General features: G+C 39.3%; 1 protein-coding gene and 1 long non-coding RNA gene across 3 annotated transcripts in view; one reads left to right on the top strand and one right to left on the bottom strand.

Moving 5' to 3' along the window:
* The window catches only part of PREP (prolyl endopeptidase), an 89,648-nt gene that overhangs the window by 30,125 nt on the left and 36,368 nt on the right, over positions 1-23,155 (top strand). The window contains exons 8-9 of the mRNA XM_058835066.1: positions 9,592-9,783; positions 21,023-21,220. Of these exons, the coding sequence (XP_058691049.1) occupies positions 9,592-9,783; positions 21,023-21,220 (390 nt within the window). The remainder of the gene's footprint in view (positions 1-9,591; positions 9,784-21,022; positions 21,221-23,155) is intronic.
* The window catches only part of LOC131577325 (uncharacterized), a 30,873-nt gene continuing 15,819 nt past the window's right edge, over positions 8,102-23,155 (bottom strand). The window contains exons 3-4 of one of the 2 annotated variants that reach the window (XR_009277192.1): positions 21,640-21,903; positions 8,102-8,942 (exon numbers count right to left, since the gene is read on the bottom strand). This is a non-coding gene — a long non-coding RNA (uncharacterized LOC131577325). Of the gene's footprint in view, positions 8,943-21,230; positions 21,904-23,155 lie in introns of those variants that run through there. The other variant, XR_009277191.1, reaches the window with a different exon arrangement.

Here is a 23,155-nt window from a genome sequence, read left to right as displayed (position 1 = left end):
GGTAAATAACCTATGACAAATATGTAATAGCTTCATTTTAATGGGGATTTAAAATTAGTGTGTAAAGATAAGAGATTTGGGGAGATACTGTTTCCCTTCCTTCCCTACTACCATAGGCCTCTTATGAATCCCACCAGATTAACCCAGTTTGTGGCATAGTTTTTGTGACAAAACTCTTTGTGTTAGAAATGGGCAGGTTTACCAATTAGAATTTTGTTTACAGCTAACTTAACCAAACCTTTTAGAAAGGTTTTTATCTCATATCAGTGTTTTACAAATACGCCATTTCTCAAGACCTCTGGTCATAATTCACAGTATTGTGGCAAGAAAATGCTGTGAGAAGACCCCATTGGGAGGACACAGCTTATTTGCTTTTTAAGCTTTTGGGGTAACTCCCTTGCTGTACTCTGTTTCAAATAACAGTGGATATGGGAGCTCTTCCCTTTGTGCTTGCCTCTTTAGTTCCTTGTGGAGTGAGGTTTAAAAAGATCAGGGACAAAATTATGGGATTCTTGTCCAGATTTGACCACGCTGTCAGCCAGCTGATAAGTTTTGCTTTATGAGTCAGTAGCAGGAGTGCAGTGCCTGTTGGGTCAGGAAGGACACCACTGTGGGTTCATGGCCAGAAGGTTATTCCCTCATTCAATATTCCAGATTTCCCTACTTATCTTGCTAAGCTGTTAGTAGGTTTTTTAACTCTTGGCTCCTGTAACAAAAATTTATAAGTGATCTAATGCTCAGTATTTACTAAAAAACCATATATTTACCCAGTAGCTGAGCAATGTAAGGCACAATTTTTGGTAGCTGTTTTATCAAATTTGTCTTTCACAAGACAGACAGAGCTCAGGTTTGCTTGTTTGTTGAACCAGTCAAACAAGAAAACTTCTCTTATTAATCACTGTGCTCAACTGTTCTTGGTATACCTGAAAATGCCTCATAGTAGCCAAACATCTGGATACACAGTAATCAAACAATTATTTATTAGCAAACCTTGTTGTACACCTTAACAGAAAACCCAAAAATCAAAAAACCCAACCAACCAAAAAGAAGCTATCATCACCCAAAAAAAAACCCCAAACCACAAAAACAGTGGATTTTTTTATATAGCATGTCTCTTCATGCTTCTGTGCCTGATAATAATTTTGTTTTTCCCGTTTCTTGAGAATTGAGATTGTTTCTTTTTGATTAGATTGTCAGCCTTGACTGTTTACTCTTTTGAATATGTGATTTGGTGCTGTGAAGAAGGAATTTAGCGCCAATCTGTTGGTGCGCAACAAGAAATAAATGAAAGCTATTTAATCACCCTTGGCTATGAACGTAGACCAGCATGACATGGCCTATTGGTCTTGTTGAAATTGTCCTTAATATTGACATATTTGTTTATTCTGTATTGTGGTAGCAGCTCAGAAGCCTAATGAAAAAAATTGGGATCCCCTTGTGAACACTGTAGAACTGTTTTATGAGTTACTGACTCAGAGCTCTGGGCAGAGCCCCACTTTGCTCCTCCTGGGGGACCTGAGGCATGAGAGCAGAGGGGAGAAAAGGAGGGATATAAACCATCACAGGGAGCAGAAGAGGTGGCTCTTCTCATAACCTTTGGGTGTGTAGAAACAGCCTTAATGATAACTTGCAGTGGTTTCTGGCATACAAAAAGTGTAGAGGGTTGGATAATAGGAAAGCACACCTGAGTTGTTGGATTGGAAGGGAAGCTAAACACAGGTTTGTTTTATATGGGAGGTACAGGGGCTTTCTGGAGAGAGAACAGTGATAGGGGCTCTTATACTTGGGTACTGGGCTGCTTGGAGATTGGTGGTTTGTGTCTGCTGGGAACAGTGTGAGGTGGTGGGAGGACACTTGTAGGGGAATAGGAACTAGTGAAAAATACTTGAGAACCACTGGCTTGAAAAGATGTAATAAAAATAGAGCAAACACAGAAGTTCACAGCTTGCTGATTGCTTAGTCATTGTCAGTTGGAACTGCTTTGTACTAACTTGCAGTGAGAGGTTGCAAGAAAGAATTTAAGAGTAAGGCTGTCAGTCAGAAGTGTTTTTTATTTTGTTTCTTTGTTTAGAATGTTCTGGTTTTCCCCACACTAAAAAAGCATGTATGTGACTTGAGGGCAGGTGGAAAAACGTAATGTTTGTCCACTTCAGTGTTGAAAATAGGATTGTTTGGCCTTTTTAGTTTAGTCTTGCAATTTATAAGGCTCTCTTAATAAATAAATAAGCAATGAAAAGTGCTATATACAGTAACATCAAAGGGATGAGTCAGTCTGTGCCGTGTAGCTTGAAATAGTGGATCAAAACCTTTGTAATGAAAATGAACGAGACAGTGAGGCTACAGTAGACATCAGGTATAAAGTGGAATGTGGTGAGAGGGAAAATACTCTTCCATATTTTGAAAAACTTTTCTGTGATTGAAGTAACTTTTTAAAAAAGTTTCAAAAATAAATATCAAAACAAGGCTATTGTATCCTAACAAATGGGGAGAAAAAATTAGTTTTCTTTAAAAATATGTGGAAGGATCAACAATAGAGTGTTTAAGAAAAATGTTTCATATCTCTTAAATGTAAATTTCAAAGTTTTGCTTTCACTGTATTTTTTTATTTATTTATTATAGAAAATATAAATATAAATTCATACTTCATATGTATTTATTCTTGGAGGCAAATTATTAGCAATAGAGATAAGTAAAATTACTGACAAAAATGCCCTACGGGGCATCATCTGTTTGAATTTCTGTAAGGCCTTTGACGTGATCCCCTACAATATCTGTCTCTCTAAATTGGAAAGATACGAATTTGGTGAGCAGATTCTTGGGTGGATGAGGTATTGGTGAATGATCACATCCAGAGGGTAGTGGTCAACAGCTCAGTGTCCCAATGACCACGGGTGACAAGTGTCTGTGGTCTAATGGGACTGTACATACTCAGGGGTCCCATACTGGGAGCAGTGCTATATAAACAACGGGATCGAGTGCACCTTCAGCAAGTCTGCAGACATCACCAAGCTGATTGGTGCTTCACACCTGAAGGACAGGATACCTTATGGACCTGGACAAGCTCAAGGAATGGACCCATGGGAATCTCATGAAATTCCACAGGGTCAAGTGCAAGGTGCACCTGTGTTGGCATAACACCCTTTATCAATGCTAGCTGCAGGATGAAGGGATTGAGAGCAGCCCTGCTGGATCTGAGAAGAACTTGGTATTGATGGATGAGAGGCTGGACATGACCAGGCAATGTGCACTCACAGCCCAGATGGCCTAGGCTGCATCCAAACCAGCATGGCCAGTAGGACAAGGGAGGGGATTCTGTGCCTCTGTTGTGCTCTCCTGAGACCCCCATCTAGAACACTGCATCCAGCTCTGGGGACCTCAGCACAGAGAGGACATTTGACCTGTTGGAGTGGACCCAGAGGAGGATCATGATGAAGATCAGAAGACTGGAGCACCTCTCCTATGAGGAGAGGCTGAAGAGCTGTGGTTTTTCAGCCTGGAGAAGAGAAGGCTTCAGGGAAACCTTGCTGCTGCCTTGCAACTTCAAGGATGTCTGTAAGAAAGATGGAGACAAACTTTTTAGCAGGGCCTGTTGCCATACAAAAAACATAAGAGTTTTAAACTGAAAGAGTAGGTTTGGATTAGATAGAAGGAAGAAGACTTTTTACAATAAATGTGTTAAAACATTTGAACAGGTTGCCCAGAGGCGTGATGGATGCCCCATCTTGAAAACATTTAAATTCAGGTGGGGTGTGGCTTTGAGCAACTGGATCTAGTTGAAGATGTCTCTGCTCATTGCAAGGGGATTGACATATAGATGACCTTTAAAAGTCCTTTCAAATGCAAACTATTCAATGAAATTAAATAGCGTGCTGTTAATTTGAGCAAGGACATCTTCATGCTGCTACTGTCTGACTGGACATTACATTTATAAAGCACAGAATCATAGAATGTTGAGGGGTTGGAATTGACCTTAAAGATCATCCAGTCCCAGCCCTACCTGCCATAGGCAGGTTCACCAACCATTAGACCAGGTTACTCAAAGCCTTATTCAAGCTGTCTTTGAACACCACCAGGGTAAATAGTATTCATAATGAAGTTATTTTTAGATGAGGTATTTGAGGCTTTTATCTGTTAATATTAGAGAAAGTGTAGTGTCAGGGAGAGAGATTACCTTTGGTGCCTGCTTTTCTGTTGCTATAGTCTGCTGTCTGAGGGCATGAGCTATAACTCTCTCAAAATGAATCATATATATTCTCCTCTGTCTTTTGAGTGATTATCCCAGTGGAAGTAAAATTGAAGCCTTGAAACTGATTGAGAAATGTCTGTTCATAAAAGTGCTTGATTTCTTTCTTCTGGATTAATCTTTGAATATATCTTGACACATCTGAACTTTTTACTTAAAGGAATGAATATTGCTTCCTTCCATTTATTTATAGTTTAGACAGCAAATACATTAACTTTCCATGATCACTGAATAGCTGTCATCCATCATCTGCAAAATGAGTGATACCCTCTCAATATAAATACAAAAGTTGCATTCCTCTCAGGAACATCTTGATATCTCCTTTACAGTATTTCCTCCCTCAGATGTTTATAAGTGAAGTCAGGTCCCAAAGCATAGAGAGATCTTGCTTTTAAAGATGTCCAAATTGTTTGAAAATCTCTCTTGCCTTTGGAGACCTGAGTGAGACAATTAAGTATTTGTGGCTTTGAAGAAATAGAAGGAAAAATCCAGAGTTCTTTTCCCTAGTTGCCTTGCTCAGAACAGGGGCTTGAGAACAAATTGAGTATTGCATGATTCAAAAAGAAATTAGATTCTGATGTGGAAGTAAATGTCTGAGTGAAGGACTCTGCCATTCAGTTCCCAGAATATGTTATGAACATGCCACAGGGGACCTGAAACAGTCTCTTCCAATCTGATGTATGCTGCGTACCATGAAATTATCTGTCTTCTATTGAATGTAAAACCTAGTGTGTGGCAGTGTGCCCCAGGGATGACCAAGAGTTAACATTGTCCCACCCCAAACCCCTTGTGAAGGGCGGCCCAGGAGTTCTGATTGGGTTTGAGTCCCTGGGGGGTTCTCCCTTGGTGTGTTTCTAGTGGTCCCTGACCCTGAACTCCACCCTCAAAGGTGTAAACCCTCGGTTCTGTCCCTCAAAAACCCCTGCTGTGCCTCTGTTCAGAGCTCTCTGTTCTGGACATGTGTTTGTTCCCATGCTGAATAAATGGTTTCATGAACCGGGAGCCCATCTCGGTTGGTGTTTCATGCTGGTTCCCAGAATCCTGCTGCTTCTCTGGACGAGATCCTGGAGTTGCAGACTGCAACACTAGTAGATAGTACTAGTGACTAGAGTAGTAGATAAGTACTGTGAAACACCATAAGAGGTTGCCTAGAGAGGTTGTGGATGCCCCATCCCTGGAGGTATTCAAATCCGGGTAGGACAGGGCTTTGAGCACCTGGTATAGTGATATGTGACCCTATCCATGACAGGATGGTTGAAACTAAATGGCTTTTAAGATCCAACCCAAATTATTCTGTGATTCCATGAAAATCTAGGGGTTAAAAAATCATGATCTTTCTTTGGGTAGAAGTTTATGTGTGTACCGTAATAAAATGTGGCATCGTTCTTTGGGTTAGAAATCCTGTCCTGTTCTTATGAGCCTTCTGGTTCATTTCCTGAGCTTTCTCAGCATGGCTCCATTTCTAGAAAAGTTGTCCTGCAAAAAATGACACGACAGAATGGAATTTATGGAGATGAACATTTCTATCTTTACCTGATAATTTTGACTGTTAGGGCACATGAAAAAAGCCAAATGCAAGTGTTTGCCTTTTGAAAACCTTTTTTCCCAGTGTCAGATAACCCTACTGTTAAACCCTGTCTCTCCAGTAGGCACAGACAAGAGGTTATTTGCCACTGTTTGGCAAAATTGTTTGGCCTTTGCATGAAACATGAAATAATGGAAGTATCTAGAACACATACATAGTGACTCTCAGCCACTCTATTATTTCTGTCTAAAGAGGGTTGGTAACAAGACCTTGTGATAACTCATGCTCTTATCAATTTGTGCAAATTAGCTTTTCCTTCTCCTATAGTTGTCATCATTCAGTTACAGACCTGCTTCATCACCCAGAGTTCTCTGCAGACCATGGAATACTTTACTATGTTCAGAGGCCAGTACAAGATTGAGGGCTTATTCTGTGATGCTTACTGAAACAGTTTCTCTTTTGATCTTCTATGGATCCAAAAACTTTGTTTAAAAATTCTGTCTGTACACTAAATGTTGCTTTTGTTTTGGAGAAGCCTAGCTCTGTAGGTTTATTATTTTCTGTTGAGTGGCATGGCTTTATTGTCCACTGAATTCTACCTGCAGTTCCTATTGTAATGCAGTTATGTGGTGATGAATGACTGATTGGTATAAAACATACAGGCAAAACCATCTGTATCTTCTCAGCAATGTATTTTAATAGAAAGACTGGCAGGGAGAAGGATTTTAGGGTATGGCAACAGTATACAGGAAACCATCATGCTTTTCCTGTATATGTCTGTCTCTGTATCCTTATGTGGATTAAATTGAAGTCTTTAGTGTTTCAGGTGTTAGGAGTAGCCTTAGACTATACAAATGCCACTTCTCAGTGATTCTTCTCAAAGACACATGTCCTCAGAGGGCTGCTGGTTAAACTTGTAAATTCTTATCAGGATCCAGTTCTTCAATTCTTTTCTCTCCTTTTTATAAAGAATGGGCAGAATGTCCATCCTTCATTTTGTTTTTCAAGTACTTTCTGAAGCCATAACTTACAGATGTACTGTTCTTTTTGTTACTAAGAAGGCAAGGCCAGAGTGCTTGACATGGGGGTAGTGCCATGTTAGTTAACTGTATGGCCTGTCCCTTCCTTGTGTTGCCATGGGCATGACCTGGAAAGAAATGGTGTCTGTCCCCATCACTTTTCAACCATATTAGTGCCCAGTGAACTGCTTGTGTTTGTCATCAGGTTATTTCTAGCCTGAAGGAGAAGGCTAAGCAGGAGCATCTGAAGCAACGCTAGAATACCCCTTTCAGTCATAGCCACAACTAGGTTACCTGCAACCAGCCATGAAGAAGCATCCTCTTATGGCTGATACCTGTGTCATTGCAAAGCATTTCTTCCTCTCACTGGAGAGCTGCGGCACATACCCTGTGCTGCAATGATGTGTCTGATGTAAGGGCTGCCTGTAGTTGCCTCGTTACCACCTCTGATCCTGGACTAGATGTTGGCATATTTAACCACTTCAGTAAGATAGTGGTTTAGAGGTAATTCATCTGCAATATTTGTCTTCTAAGGATTACATAAAAGCCACTTTAATAAGATGGATGCTGTTGTTTTTGTATAATAACAACTAAGTGTACCCCTGCAGAACATCAACCCTATCACTTTTTTGCTAGCTGCTCACTTAGGAGTGGATGAATGAGTTGCAAGGAAGCAATGCAAATCCCTACTGTCACGTTATTGTCCTTATATCCAAGTATATTGTCCTATATCCAAGTTCTGTTGCACTTATGGAGACTACAACTATTGTGCACATTTACCATTAAAAAGTGTGATTTTTCAACAGTCTGGTGATTTCTTTTTATGAAGTCTTGTACTTCAGTATGTTGGTTTCATTCTGTCAGATACCGGTATTGCTATGGTATAAAGTTTTTATTTCTTAAAATGCCTGTGCATGTGATTTGGAATCCTGAAATGGTTTCACTGATGTTTATCAGGGTTCACTGTAGGCTGGATTTGCTTTGCTTTTACTGGGCATCAAAATGGGTTTTCTCTGTGGAACTCACAGCAACTGGAGTGACTAGTAGGATTTTTCTTCAACATGAAATCTCTTGAGAATGGCAAAACTGGATCTCAGGAAAAATCAAAATTTAAGGGGCGGTGTATTCACTCAGGATACCAAGTTCACTTTGCATGTCTACATATAAAGTATGTATGTCTAAGTTCACTTTGATTGTCTGGAAAGTTTGTGTTACAGCAGTACAAAAAATAGAATTTAATCACTTTGCATGAAGAGACAGGGAAGTTTTCTTTAAACCAAGATGTCAATTAAGAGATACAAACTTTATGAATGTACCAGGCCTGACTGTACTCTGCTATTACATCTAATGGGTTTAAGTGACCTTAGTCATCTAACTGCTTCCTCAATTATTCTTTTCTTTTTTTAAATTAACAGTAATTACAGCTCGAGTATGAGCTACTTGCATTATTCTGCTCAGCTTTTAATATTATAAAATAAGCTGAAATGCTTTTTTATTGATACAAACATTGCGTTATAGACTTTCACAAACAGATTTATGGACAGTTTGTTTGTTTATACTTAAAAGCAAAGACCAAACCTGTAGCATTAGGAGAGGGGCAGACAGTGCACTAGATGTTATTTTAAGATATAAGAGCTTTAGTTTCACATATCAATAAGGATTCTCATTTTCCAGCATAGCTAATGTATGATGCTTGCAATAGTAAGTTTTGATGATAGTTTGTGTTGTAGACATAACAAGTATATCACATATCTTATGCAGCTAAACTGCTGCTTTTTTCTTTCTACTAGCTGCTCAACCTATTGCAAAACAGGAAGATGTGAATAAAAAGCTGTAGAGTCTTAAAATTCCATCTTCAGGTTGAGTCAATACTACCCACTCTGTACCACAGACTGAAACTGAGGCAATTCATTTTTGAGAGAAGTCCACTTCTTTTACTGAGTGTGATATTCTAGGAGTTTGATAGGCAAAATGCAATTCATTCTTCAGGAACACAGATGTTTTTGCTAACTGTAGTTGTCCTTTGGTGGTGACAAATTTCCGCAGAACAGCATTTCAGGAATGTTGTTTCTGAGTTGAAAGGGAAATTCCTCATGATGAAGTTTATTGTATTCATTCCAATGGCATCATTTCGTATTCTGCGGGAAGTTCTGGGCTTTTAAAGAGAATAGAAAGTTTTCCATTTAAATTTTTTTGCAGGAACTAACATCTCTTTAAACATTTCCCAAATTAACATTTTCCAAACATTTCTTTATAATTAAAATTCCTCTATAATTAAATATATATATTATTTCTTTATAATTAAAACGTAATATTAGAAAAAGTGTTTAAAATAAAATTGCGCTTGAAACCTTAGTGCAGTCTTTCAACTCAGCTGCAGCCCTCCATTCTAAGTTTGTAGAAGGGAGCACTTTGCGAGAACCAGATGTGCTCAGTGGTGTTGGCTTCAGAGCAGCCACTGTGGTAAGAAGCATTTCTGTGGTAAACATCTGAGCTCTCCAGATGCCCCTTAGGAAAGCTGATATAAAATGAGCCATAATTCTGTCTGTATATTGTTAGAAATTCCTCCAAACCAGTCATGTTAACGTGTCTGTGAACTGGCATTTTTCCACTGCAGCCTATTGATCACAGGAGCATTCTTTGGAAGTTCTTAATACCTGGTTCACATTCTGGCCTTTCCATAGCTGTACTTGTGGTCACTGCCATTGTGCAAGAAAGATCCTCCAGCAATTGCCAGGAAGGCCTTGCCCTCAGGTGTTGAAAGGTTTTGTTTGAGGAATTGACATCTATATTTGATCTTTCAGGAATTCTTCAGTGGGTGAAGCTGATAGATAACTTTGAGGCTGAGTACGAGTATGTCACCAATGAAGGAACAGTGTTCACTTTCAAGACAAACCGCCATTCTCCAAATTATCGGTTAATCAACATTGACTTCAGTGATCCAGAGGAATCCAAATGGAAAGTACTCGTCCCTGAACATGAAAAAGATGTTCTAGGTAAGAGTTCATGTCAAGTTAAAGACATTAGGTTCTGCGTTTTCCAAATTAATTCAGTAATTAGTCTGTTGAATGATCTCTTACAGACCTTCTTGCTTTTTTCCTGTTTAAACCTTGTTTAGGATTTGCAGTTAAAAGACTTGCTGAGATAGAAACAATTCAGAATATCGTTCTGTCATCAACATCTTATGTGGCCCTAGTGAAGTTGCTTCATCTGTCCTTGTTTTAATTCTGTGTTGGTAGGAAATGAGGGAAAAGTATTTTTCTGTTTCATGTCAGTGAAATAAATGTTTACTAGACAGTCAGGGATTACAACAAGAGGGACTTTGTAAGGAGAAAGAGGGGAAAAGCAAACCTAGCTGTACTGCAGCATGCTTTGAACAGAATTGGTCAGAATTTGAGACAGGATTTCTTTTGTTCCTGGAGTAAGGGGATAAACAATACTTAAAAAAAAAAAAGCCTCAGGAAAGTGTAAGGACATGGATAAATCTTTAGTTTTGACATAGTTAAAATAAAGGTATATTGTTTTAATCCCATCATTTTGCAGAAAGTTCTGTGGAAGCTTAGAATTAGTTTCAGATAATACAGAGGAACCTCCTCTGGGCTGTTTTTTGACAGATGCCTAGTGTACATTTATGTAGTTTGCTCTCTGTACAGTACGAGGTACAATTACGATTTATCTTAAATAATTAGTTATTCAAAAATACTCTGACATTTTTATTAATCAATTTTTATATAAATTTCTTCATGTTTGCTACTTTTCCTGTGAAGAGCTGCTTTGTAGAATGAGTCAAATTCTCTTTGTATATTATTTGATATGTGCATATACAGTAACTTCTGTCTTTCCTCACTGAGACAAACATATTTTACTATTTCAAAATCATCATTTTGTCACTTAAAAAAAATCTTTATTTCTGTCTGCAGTTCACAATGTGTCCTGTGTGATTTCTGCCACAGCCTAGATGTCCCCAGTGTGACAGAAATGTTGATTCTGAATATATCCAGAATTGTAGTCATGTTGAAAGTGACTGGGGTCTAGAATATTAAGAGAATTTTAGTGAATGGAAATGTAGCAAATTAGAGCTTGGTGAAGCACAAATATTTTCTTAAGATTGGGAACTAGTTGAATCAGAAGCAACCTGCATCTTAACTGAAATATGTTTCAAGTCCTAAGCAGAAAATTAATAATAGATGTATGTGCAAAAATGCTTCCAAGTCTTAATTTTGGTCATGTGCAAATTCACTGATGGTGTGTTAAGCTATGTTTAAATTACGAGGATCAGCAGTTTATAAAGTGGGACCAAATTGGACTTGGATGTGGTGACTGTATAAACAGAATGGGACAGAAATGTTTTACTGACATGAAATGTTGTTACCATGTGTGAATTTACCTGGAAAGTGGTCTAGGCAGCCAAAGGATCTTTGACCAGTGGCTCTGTAAGCACTGATTATCTATTCTTTTCCAGTCAGATAAATACCAGATATGCTCTTCCCTACACTGTGGTATTTAGCTCAAATCCATTTCAGTCTCATTCTAAAGGCAAAGTCGTGATGAGTTCATGTTCATGCACAAAGAAAAATTTAATGTGTGCGACATTCATTTAATGGCTTATTCATGACAGCCTTGACAGTAAGACTTAACAAGAACTGCACTAAAAAATTTGAAACCTCAGATGAATGGGTTTGCTGAGGACACTGGCCTTTAGACTGTAAACCCATCAGGCATTCAGCTCTTAAACACTTGAAAGCAAACATAATCTGTCATATACAACCATCAGTGTGACTTTCAGGAATATGTTGTGTGTCATTAATCTTTTATTGTAGTTGAATGTGAAGCTAGAACAGGTAATTGTATGACTACTTCTCTCTTTAGCTTTTTGGAGTAGTATGTAAAGAAATTGGATTGAACTAACAAATGAAAGAGTCTTCATAAGAAGATGAGTTTTAAGTAGATCTTAATAAATCTATAGTAGATCTTAGAGTAAAGTAAATTTAAATTCTTCAGTTGCTTCTTTGTTACAGACACTTGCAGATTAGTGTTGTATACTTTAGCATCAAGATATGGTAGTTTCCTCATGCTCACAAAGTTGTGGTCCTGAATAAATAAAAAACCTCACTCCTTCACTTGATGTAGCCAGCAAGCAAGCCAGTCTCCATGCCAGGCTTTTTTAATCATTCCAAGCTTTGTTAAGGAAGACATAATTACAGCAATGACAGTTAATAATTCATTGTTGAAAATCTTGGAGTCAAGTGAATTTGATTCGGGTGATAAAGAAATGACAGTGTAATGAAGCTCCTTCTGCAAAAGCTAAGACAGCAGTGATTCAGAGTGTAAATGGGTATTGCTCCTTTTTACTTACGTGTGGGAGTGACTTTAACAAGATGTAATTTAGCTGTATTAGTATTTCTTCACAAGCATTATAGTTAGTGATACCCTAGGTCACAAATGTGTTTTATTGGGATATACGGATCCTACTCTGGTATGACCTGCCTGGAAGACATAGCCTGTTCATTTCTGTGTCTTAACTTAGATTCGATTTCATAAAAGCTGCACTTACAGAAATAGATTTATTTACAGATAATGAATTCAGGATTGAGAATTAAGAATCTCTACCAGTGTCCATCACTGGCATAAAGAGATGTTCCGCAAAGTATCATTGTATTCTTAGAAAGATGATGCAGCTAATATAGTCTAACCAAGAAACAAACACACATGCTTACATGATGGTGTGAATGTCATTTGGTTTCCTCAGTAAATTTCTAAGATAGACTTTTCTTTTGGCTTTGACCCTTTCTTTTCCAAGAACTGTTTATAAATGAGATAATTTGGGAAATAAAGGGAAAAATCAAGCATATTCCTGCAGTGAGGTTGTACATCCACTTCATTTTACAACTGTCAGCAGGGATTTTACACAGAGATGAGGTAAATTTAGAGCTCTACTCTGTAAGCTGAGGGGAAGAAATAAATGACAGCTGTTTTAAAAGGAAATTGAAGAGGGTGCCTCAGAGCATATTGTAGTGCAATGAGACTAATTTCCTTCCCTTTGGAGTTTGTTTATAAAGTGTTAGTTTTAGTTTTCAGGGAGTTGTGAATAAAACCACAGGAGAGATTGAATCTGACATTGAACCTGTGGTTTAAATGACCACGTAGCTGCAAGAAGCATGCTGAATTGAAAGGCAGCTACGAAACCATAACTGCTGACTGACCATAGCAGACCTGCAGCCCTAGTTCTAAGGCACAGGATAAACCTGCTGGGTTTAGAAGGTTAAATTACTCATTTGGAGAACTGTGACACCCCCCACCACACCCAAAGTGCTCAGTACAGGTAGTAAGTGTCTGGCCCGTCCCTTGTAGCAGTGAAAAGCAGAATAGATTTCTTGAATCAGGAGGTCTAAGGAGTAGGACATATTCCTGAATGTGTTGTAGATGGGGAGAGGATCTTGAGCAGTGCCTTGAATCTCAGTTGGCCATTTAACAAGCAGAGGCAAAGCAAGCAGTACTCCCTGTACCTTGTACATGTCTGCACACCTAAACTCAATGCATGTAAAATGATTCCCTTCCCTCAGCTACAATTCCCTAATGGAAAATAGTATTTTTCTTTATACCTTTAACCTGCTAACTAATTCATAAATGCTGAGGAGATGAGGAAGTGAATTACTGCAGCTGAAATTTGTGTTTAGGCACTGTAGTGAAGCCAGGAGGAGAAAGTCTGGAAGGAGCACCAAATTCCTGAATTGTTGAAATTGGTTGAAGCTTTCCCATAACCTTAACATGGCAGGCTGCCACTGAGGATGGGGTCTCAGTGAGAAGATACATGCTTTATATTGTGAGGGATTGTCATCATTTACTTTGATGTTTCAGAATTATTCATGTTTTATTCTGTAAATTGCTCCTGCTTTACCTGCAGGTCTATTTGTAAGTAGCCTTGAGTGATGGTTACAGGTCATTCTAGTTGAGATCAGCATTGGTTCCTGTTAATCTGCAGAGACACTGAAGTTTATGGTCACTGTGATGACCAAAGAAATCACCATGACCGTCCAGGTCTGTCTTGCAGCTACAGCTTTGGCCGTCCATTGAAATACATTAATTAATCTCACTCAACAATACATGCCTTGAGTGGACCCATAAGCACAGCACACATCAACTCAGCAATTCCTGCTGAAATTCTGTGGCTGCTTGGCTCTTCTAGCACGGTGTGTTCTCCATCAGCATTTCAGCCTGCATCTGTCAAAGCATGTTTGGACATTCAGACACTTAACATGCTGTAGTTACTGCTGCAGAAAGGAAAGGTCAAAACTCTTTTAAGTCATTAAGGTTAGTGGCACAGATGCTTAGTGTCATGATTCAACCCTTTTTTTTCTTGAAACTATTTCAAAAAGTTTTTCACAGCAACATTGCAGATGCCAGTTAGTGGCTTTGTGACTAATGACAGCTGTCAAAATAAAAAATAAGAGTTTATGGAAAGTAGCAGTATATGAATTTCTGGAAGGTTGAACTAGAAGTTCTAGACACAGTTGAGCTCAGTTTTCTAGGCCTTGTTAAGAAGTGTATCTCTTCTAGCCCAGATTTAGCTATTGAAGAATTGTGTGTAACCTACTGTAGTCACCAGAGTGGTCACTGTACTCTTCAGAGAAAGCTGGCTGGTACCAAGGATAATTCTTCACACCTGCTTTCAGTACTTAGGACTGTCTACAAGTGTGTTCATCTCTCTGATGCCTGAAGCAAGATGCTCAGGTTGGAGAAGGCAACCACTTAGTGTTTATTGTGTAGTAGTATAAATCCTTGCCTGATGGATGTTGGAAGTAGGTGGGTTGATAAATTAGATGTAACCAGGAGAGGAACTGCTCTGTTCCTTGGTATTCACTGAAAATAAATTGACCTATACATTGGAGAGGTTTCAGATAGTTAGCTTTTTAAGAAACACTGCTTGTGTGAGCAAAACTGCTCGGCAAGCAATTCACAGTATCCCAGAACAGGATATATAACCAAAATAAATGGTTCACTTGCACTCTAAAGGTGCTTATTTCTTCTCATTTGTCTATAAAGGATGCCTGCAGCAGTGGTGTCAGGTTTAGACAGGAGATTTGAAATCACTGTCTTAAAAGTTTCTAGGAAATACAGAGGCATGCAGGATGCATCCTGCAATGCACAAGCAAAACCAAAAGGTTAGTTGCTAATGCAACACACCAACAGAATCTGTGGTTCTCAGTGCTGAGCATGGGAATAACAGAGACCCAACTTAAAGCTTGCAGTCAAAAAATAGCTCTTGTTAATAATTCATCATTGTTTTAGCTTACTGTGTATATATGTGTTGTTTCTTAGTGTTTTCTTTCTCTTCTGCCTTTCAAGTCTGCTTCAATGTTTTGCTCTATTTTGATTTTTGCATTTCTTTGTAGCTGCCATTACTGTAAGTTTTGGAGGCAGTTAGCAATGCACCAAAACCAGTTATAATACAGGTACTGTACACAGAGCTGTGTTCCTAAATCTCATGGAATGTTTTAAAAGCATCTTGCATTGTCTTCTCATCTGTTATCTTCACCTGAGAGCATCTAATTTGTAAACCAAAGAGGTGATGGAGAGTTGATATTGCTGCTTCCTAGGCAAGTTCCTTAGTAGAAGAAATCCCCACATAAGCCAGCAGCCTTACTCCTGAGCAACTGAATCTTTTTAATAAAAAGAGTAATACCTCCTCATAGATATATGTCAAAGTAATAATATACATCAGCTCTTAATGACAAAACCCATTTAACTGAACTGTTTAATCAAATAATTAGTGAGGAATTAAAGCAGCACCACAGTGTCATTTTAAAATAAAAATACTTTTTTTTTTTTGAGGTAAATGTATATATTATATACATTTAAAGTTTGTCTGGGAGTGTTTAAAATCCATTTTGTGAAATTTTTCAAGAAATTTTGAGAGTAAAACTGAACATTTTAATTATAAATGTTGCTGAGAATGCCAGTGGAGTTAATGGGATCTCATATTGCAGAGGCAATAATTCTGCATGCAAAAGAGGTCTGTTACTGTTGGGATGCTAACTTTTTAATTCACATTTTGTGTTAATAAACTGTGTAAAAGTGTTGGAAAACTTGTGCAGTAACAATGTAAAAAGTATTTTCAATTACTACATATTCTCCCTGTGTATACAGCCAAGAATGATTCTGTATTTCAAAATATGTAATAGAATTATTAACTTACATTTATTATGTTCTCCAGCCTCACTTAAGAAATTTTAGCCACCCTAGAACTAAAATTACACATCAACTACTAATTTATAAACAGTGTTATGCTGTACCTTACTATTTCAGGTCATGGCTGAAATTTCAGTTAGTGTTCTCTAGGGCGTTGGTTAGAAAATTCCCAAATTTAGCCTAGCTCATGAGGAAATTGGAAATTTTGAGGGTAAAAAAATATGAATGGTGGTGTTTGGGAAAAGGGAAGTAGTAAGAGCTTTCTTTAGGTGTCTATGAAACATGACTTCATATGTCCAGAAAGACAAGTATTACATTTCACTGGTCTTTTGGAAACAAGCTAAAGGATTTGAAGGTCTTTGAGCTCTAGGGGGTCATGACAGACCTGAACTCTGTATGAAAGCATATAGGATACTTTCAGAATAGCTAGTTTTGACCTTCAATTACTGTTGCCGCTGAAGATGAACAGATCACACGGACACAGGTCGAGGTGTGGTGAAGAGAAGAGAGAGGTTTATTTTTCCCTCCAGGATTTATAGGCTCCTGACCACAGCCAGGGATTGGATGGTCAGGATAACACTTTCTCACTGCACTGGCCATGAGAGATGTCCATCACAAGACGTGTAACAGAAAGAATGTACACATATCTATCTTTATAGTTACTGGCCTGGGAAAGTCTTTAGAAAACTATGTTAGCAAGCTCAGAAGCTGAGTTTTCAGGGCGACATCTCACCCTTTTCGGTTTAATAAAAAGAAAAGAAAAAAGAAAAATGAACAAAGAAACTAGCAACATTATAAACAATCAAAATAATAAATAATAGAAAAATACAATACTCCATACAATCAGAAGGCTGTAATTTCAGGGTGATATCTCACCCTTTCGTTATTATAAAAAAAAAACTTTTTTTTTTTTTTTTAACATAAAAAACAACAAAACTCAAAAAAAAATAAATGAAACAAATGTCCAACATCACCACCTGCTTGTGGATGGCTCTCAATTTGGTCACAGAGGCAGAATCCATGGCCAAACTGAAAGGTGCCTGGGAAAATGTATGAAATGCTATGACAGCAGTATGTGATTCCATCAATTGGGCTGATCCAGCCTCATTACTCTCCAAGAAAAACCAAAAAAACAAACCAGCGACATCAATGGAAAGATTAATGTAATAAACTTGAGGAGCAGAAACTGCTCGCAGAACCTCCTCCAGCATCTACTGTGCCTGTGGAGTCAGTGTCAGAGGTGACTTTAAAATCAGAGTCCCCCTTTAATAGACCAAACAAGGGAGACAGTTCTGTCGTGGTCAGTCCATATAAGGACATAACCATGTAAAAGTCCATTAATATTTGGACATCATTCATGCAGTGTCTGCACTGAATGCAAAAAAAATAATTGCACCTCCAAATGTGGGACTGTTTGTCCCAAAATCATTTTTACCCTCAAATAATTTCAGGGAGGTTGTAGAGACGAGCAGCAGGAAACTGCTTGCAAACTCCAGAGAGGGCTAGAGCACCATATCATCGGCAAATGCCGGCAAATTTTCACAAGCCTTGTGAAATGGCAAAACCTCCATTGACATCTCTGTGTGGGCTCAGCATTATTAATAGCTGGCACCAGAAAGACAAATTTCGGTCTGTCATCGGGATGCAAAGGAATTGCAAAGAACAATCCTTCAGATCCACAATGAGAACTGGCCAATCAGCAGGAAGCATGGCAGGTGAAGGCATGCTAGCCTGCAACATCCCCATGCTTTCCATCATAGCAGTAACTTTCTGGAGGTGTAGCAACCTCCATTTCCCAGACTTCTTCTTGATACAGAAAACAGGAATGTCCCAGGGACTGGTTGAAACTCCAGATCACTGTGATCCAACTGTTCTTGCATCAGGTCACGGAGGGTGACTAGTCTATCATGAGAGAGGAACAACAGAATCTGCTGAACAAAGAGTCAGTCTCAAGTTCTTCTTAGTGTTGAATGTCAGCATCAGGTCCAAGGGTCCATCAGCAAACCAGACAATCGTGATGTCCATGCCAGTGTCAAGAAGCCCGCGGAGGCTAATCTCTGACAGCATCTCACCAAGGATGGACAGGGTGCAGACCCGTTCAGGATGATCCCTGGCTATCAGAACAGCAGTCCATGAACCCAGGGAGGTCCAGGGAACCCGAAGCCACCATCTCCCCGCAGCTGATTCTCAGCTCTGCGAACACAAGACTCAAAAGGCACAAGGTGAGCAAATCTAGGAACAGGAGGGGTGAGTGTGAAACCCATGGCAGAAATGCACCCCAGGAAATTTGAATCAACGTCCCCTAGGTGAACAATGGTGCCCTGAGCAGTGGTGTTCAACCATGCCACAAGAAGAGCACTCACGGCCTCACCCACCGGACCAAAGCATTCGGAAGCACATGGAATGCCTGATATGCTCAGCTGCACAGTCATTTTACAGGAGGACAAGGTCCACAGGCCAGCCGAAAAGGCTCCAGCAGCCTGGGACCCCTGGCCCGTCAAGGCCACCGGCTTCTGTCCCGCCGCAGCACCACCGGAGCCAGTGGTAAACAGCGCAGGACCTTGGTCTGCCACAGCCGCAGGAGGCGACGGGGGAGGGCTGGCTCCAGCCGCAGGCTCGGGTGATGCCCGGGAACCCGAGGCGGGGAGGGCTGGAAGCAGCTCGGCAGAGCCCGCTCTCGGCGCGGGGGGGGGGGCGGGGCGCTGGTAAAGGCACAGCCGGCAGAACCGCGGCATTGTCCTGCTCTGCTGCCAGGGGATAATCCGGGCTCGCAGGACGGGAATCCGGCAGCACGGGGCCGGCAGAACCCAGCCCGGCGTCCGCAGCACCCGCAGCACCGGTGCCCCCGCCCCACGAATCCGGCACGGGGCCCGGGCCCGGCCCGTCCCCCACCGCGGGGCAGGGCACGGCCCAGCCGCAGTACGGACATGGGACAGACCCCGAGGCATCCCCCAGGGCCGGCGCCGCCCCCCGTTCAGGCACCCCCCCCATCAGTCTGTGCCGGGGAGGAAAAAGGAACTCCCTGTCCCTCCAGGTGAAAGGATCCCTGTCCCACAGCCAGGGATTGGGTGGTCAGGATAACACTTTCTCACTGCACTGGCCATAAGAGATGTCCATCACAAGACATGTAACAGAAAGAATGTACACATATCTATCTTTATAGTTACTGTCCTGGGAAAGTCTTTAGAAAACTATGTTAGCAAGCTCAGAAGCTGAGTTTTCAGGGCGACAAATTACTAAGAACTTGTTACCCTTGATGGAAGGGGCACATCATACAACTCAGAACTTTTTTTCTGCAACCTGAATGTGTAAAGGTGTGTTTATAAGTCTGTCTTCTTTACAAATCTGAGAATTCAAATTATTTGGTTTTATTGGACTTTGAGGAAACTGGAAAGAGCTGTTTAGATGTGAATAACATAAAGCGGTGTAAAACTAAAATTCTGTCAATTTTTGTATGCTTATGTTCTGATTTTTTTTCCTTCAATGTTGTCACAATAAACTCTCCATCTCACAATGCTACTTCGGCATTACAGCGTACCCCTGTCAGTTCTACATCAGATTTCTTGCACATTTGGTTCCATCTCTTCGTTCTTTGCTTCCAACAGATAAAAAAAGCCACTGTCCCACACTGGTATTTTGCCTATGATTTAGATTTCCCGTCTGAGTTGTCAGAGAAGAGGTTGTGTATATGTAGTTGGAAGTGAATAAGAATCACCTCCTCACCTAGTCTTACAAGCGATTAAAAATTATTTGTCCCACAATACCTCCTTCAGGATACTTTCTTTAATTTTTATCATTGCTTGTATTTTGTCTTGCTTGTATTCAATTTGTGAATTAATGAGAACTTAAAATACTTCTGTTGCAGAGTAATTTCTTAAATGACAGAAATACTGATCAAGATTAAGATGTTTTAATCTCTCTCCTGTCTGTATGAGTAAATAAATAGACTTGTCACTAGAGATCCAAAGCCAGTGGCACAGGAGACAGGAGAGAATGTTACATGATTTATATAGTGGGCAAACTGGAGCTCCAAAGAGTTTCTACACTTTACAGCCTATAGAGATGGAGATTGAAGTGAGATAGTCACTAGAACCACAGAGATGTTTAGCAATTGCCAGCCCAAATATTTTAATAGGTTTCAATTTTCTAAAGTCCAATTGAAAAATTAGCATGCCATGAAATAAAGGTTCACATATGTCTAGTAATTATTCCAAGGAACAAACTCAAGATGGGAGAAGTTCTGTGGAGCAGAAGCTTTCCTGCACAGCTGCACAGACAAGCTGGGGCTAGAACTATGGCTGCCAGGAGGGACATAAAGGCAGTGAACCTCTGCAGAGGGATTTGTTCCTGGATCCTTTTGCCTGGAATGAGTTCACTGTGTTGCATCCTGCTCCTATTACCTTACAGTCTCAAGAATGCTTTTTAGCAACATTAGCATCTTGAATAAGCATGTGGGGCTTTTTTTAATGACATGATGAGAACATCACCCCAGAATAGCCCCTCTCTTACACCCAGTAGGCCTTGCTTACAATAATAGTCTCCGGGTCACTTCAGCAGTAGAACCAAGACAAATATTAACATCTAGGTTCTATACCTCAGTGTGCAATACTGGATCACATCTTTTTTCCTTATGAGTTTAGTTTGGGTATAAATCATAATGATTTTTTTTATTTTCATGACTTTCCATAAGTATTGCTGGCAAAGATAAATGTTTTGCTTGGGTTATGCATTGAAATATGTGATATTTAAGAGCAGTATTGATCTATAAATATCCCAAATGCATAAGCATATTGATTAAGCAATTCTTTGTGTCTGCATAAATTAACTTTAAGTGGCATGGTTAATGCATTTCCAGAGAATGACAGACTTTATTTTGGGTTCATTTACAAAGATTTTAGAGTTAAAGGCAGTGCGTGTCAGAAATTTTGCTGCATGCATTTAGGTATGCTAAAGAATTTCAGGAGCAGAGTATGTCTGATTGTTTTCTTTCTTACATTTTTTAATTGTATTTTCCATGGCTTTGTTTTTCATTTCCATGCTGTGCAGAATGGGTTGCTTGTGTGAGGTCCAATTTCCTGGTTTTGTGCTACCTGCATGATGTGAAGAATATCCTGCAGCTTCATGACCTAGCCACTGGTGCACATCTCAAGACTTTTCCCCTAGAAGTTGGTAGTATTGTGGGATATAGTGGCCAAAAGAAGGACACTGAAATATTCTACCAGTTTACTTCCTTTTTATCTCCAGGTAAGATATTTTTGTCTCATATTATTGTTTCTTTTCTTAGAAGTGTCTTTCTAATTTTCTGTAGTTTAGTAGTTATTTGGTATATTGGTATAAAACTGCTTCCACCCATATTATCAGTGATTGTGCACAAAAAATGTATCAGTCTTTGCTCTATCAAGCCTAAATAATGTGCCTACTAATATTTGAGATACCTGCATTAAGACTCAAGACTGACTTGTACTGGAGATAAAATTGTAGCATTTGCACAGTTCTTGCTTCATACAGCAAGACAGAAGGTGAAAATCTCAGTAAAATATAATTGTTAATGTGCTTAATGTAATTTTTATCGCAATTTTAAAGAACATTAATAAAAGTCACAGAAATTGTACTCTGGCAGTTTTATGATTCATTTATGCATAGCCTTATTTGAGCATCCTTACTATCTGTCCTTAGAGTACTTGGCCTTGTTGGATTTGGTGTGCTCATCTTCTTTGCAGTCCTGCAAAGCTAGACCTGTCCAAAGCATTACATAATGCAGGTGTGGCAAAACAGTAAATATTCTAGGATTTTGCATAGGAAGGGAGTTTCTACACAATTGTCAATCTAGTATACAATAAGAATATGTATTTATCGTTCACTCTTTCTTCTCCTTCTCCTTCTCCTTCTCCTTCTCCTTCTTTCTTTATGGCCCAAACAATCAATGCCTAATACAAGACAAGATTCAAATATGAAGGGGCAGATAGGATATTTGTCTGGATATTTCTGGGTTATTCAGGATATTTATCTTCTTCGAAGGTTTTGTATCATAAGGAGATAAAAAATGTTCTGATAGCATCTGACCTATGTTTCTGCTTGTTTTAGTTATATGTATATACAGCACAGCAATATTACATTGCAAATACATTGTAAAATACTTTAGATAAATTTGCTGGTTTTGCTAGGTAGGATTATGTCAAATTATCAAAAATAGGTTTCAGTCTTAGCAGAGAAGTGTGATGAATTGCCTATTATCTTACTGTTCACATAAACATAAATATTATATATTTTCAGTTCCTTCTTTAAACAATATTCAGATTATTGCAGCCATTGCAGCTGGAGAGTAGCTTGAGGACACTCACATTTATTTCTAACTTCATTCTTAGTTCACTTGCCCCCATTATGGGCCAGAAGTTGCCAGCTTTACAGGCCTACACCATTTGTCTCAGCTGAGCCAGTAGAGTCTCTGCAGCTGCTAAAAATGTGTAGGAGAAAAGCTCAGATTTTTTTTAGCCTGTGGCTTTACAGCTGACCAGCAACAGCTGCTCTCACTGCCTGCTTGTTGCTTAGGCAGATTGTTTTTCTCCTTTTCTTTCATTTGCTTATCATCTACAAAGAATTCAGTATGGCATAGCCCTGTTGAATGGGGCGGAGTGACCTGGAATCTGGAAGAAAAGGGGAAGATAAGAAATGTAGGTAGACTGTATGGGGATAAGGAAAGAATGAGGAAAGCAGGCCAGAGAGGTAATTTTTAGGTTGGTTTATGGAACCTTTTTAGTTTGTGTGCAGCCTCCGTTCACCTCATCAGTGGAATAATCATCCAAAAGGTATGGAGCTGATTCTTGTTTAACCTAGATATTGCTATTTTACTGTTGGAAATCAATTTGCACCTGTATTAGGTTGGGCTATTGTTTTTTTTCTAATGAGAAACAAATTAACATACTCATGTTTAATACCTACAACAAAAATAATAATAAACATATATATGAAATAATGACTAAAGCAGTTCTAAACCCATATATGTTGACACAGTAAAATAATTTTCATTATTCTCTCAAAAATATGGTTATCCCTGCTGTCCACTCTAGTCAGATGCTTAGGTGACCACTCTGGCATTTTGCATTTATTTAGCATCCAGCAAAACAGTTAAAAATATTACAATTTTTTTTTTATATTAACTGCTATGACACTAAAAATACA

Source organism: Poecile atricapillus, chromosome 3 (genome assembly GCF_030490865.1).
Source record: "Poecile atricapillus isolate bPoeAtr1 chromosome 3, bPoeAtr1.hap1, whole genome shotgun sequence".
Classification (NCBI taxonomy): domain Eukaryota; kingdom Metazoa; phylum Chordata; class Aves; order Passeriformes; family Paridae; genus Poecile; species Poecile atricapillus.
This window is presented reverse-complemented; position numbering and strand designations above follow the sequence as displayed.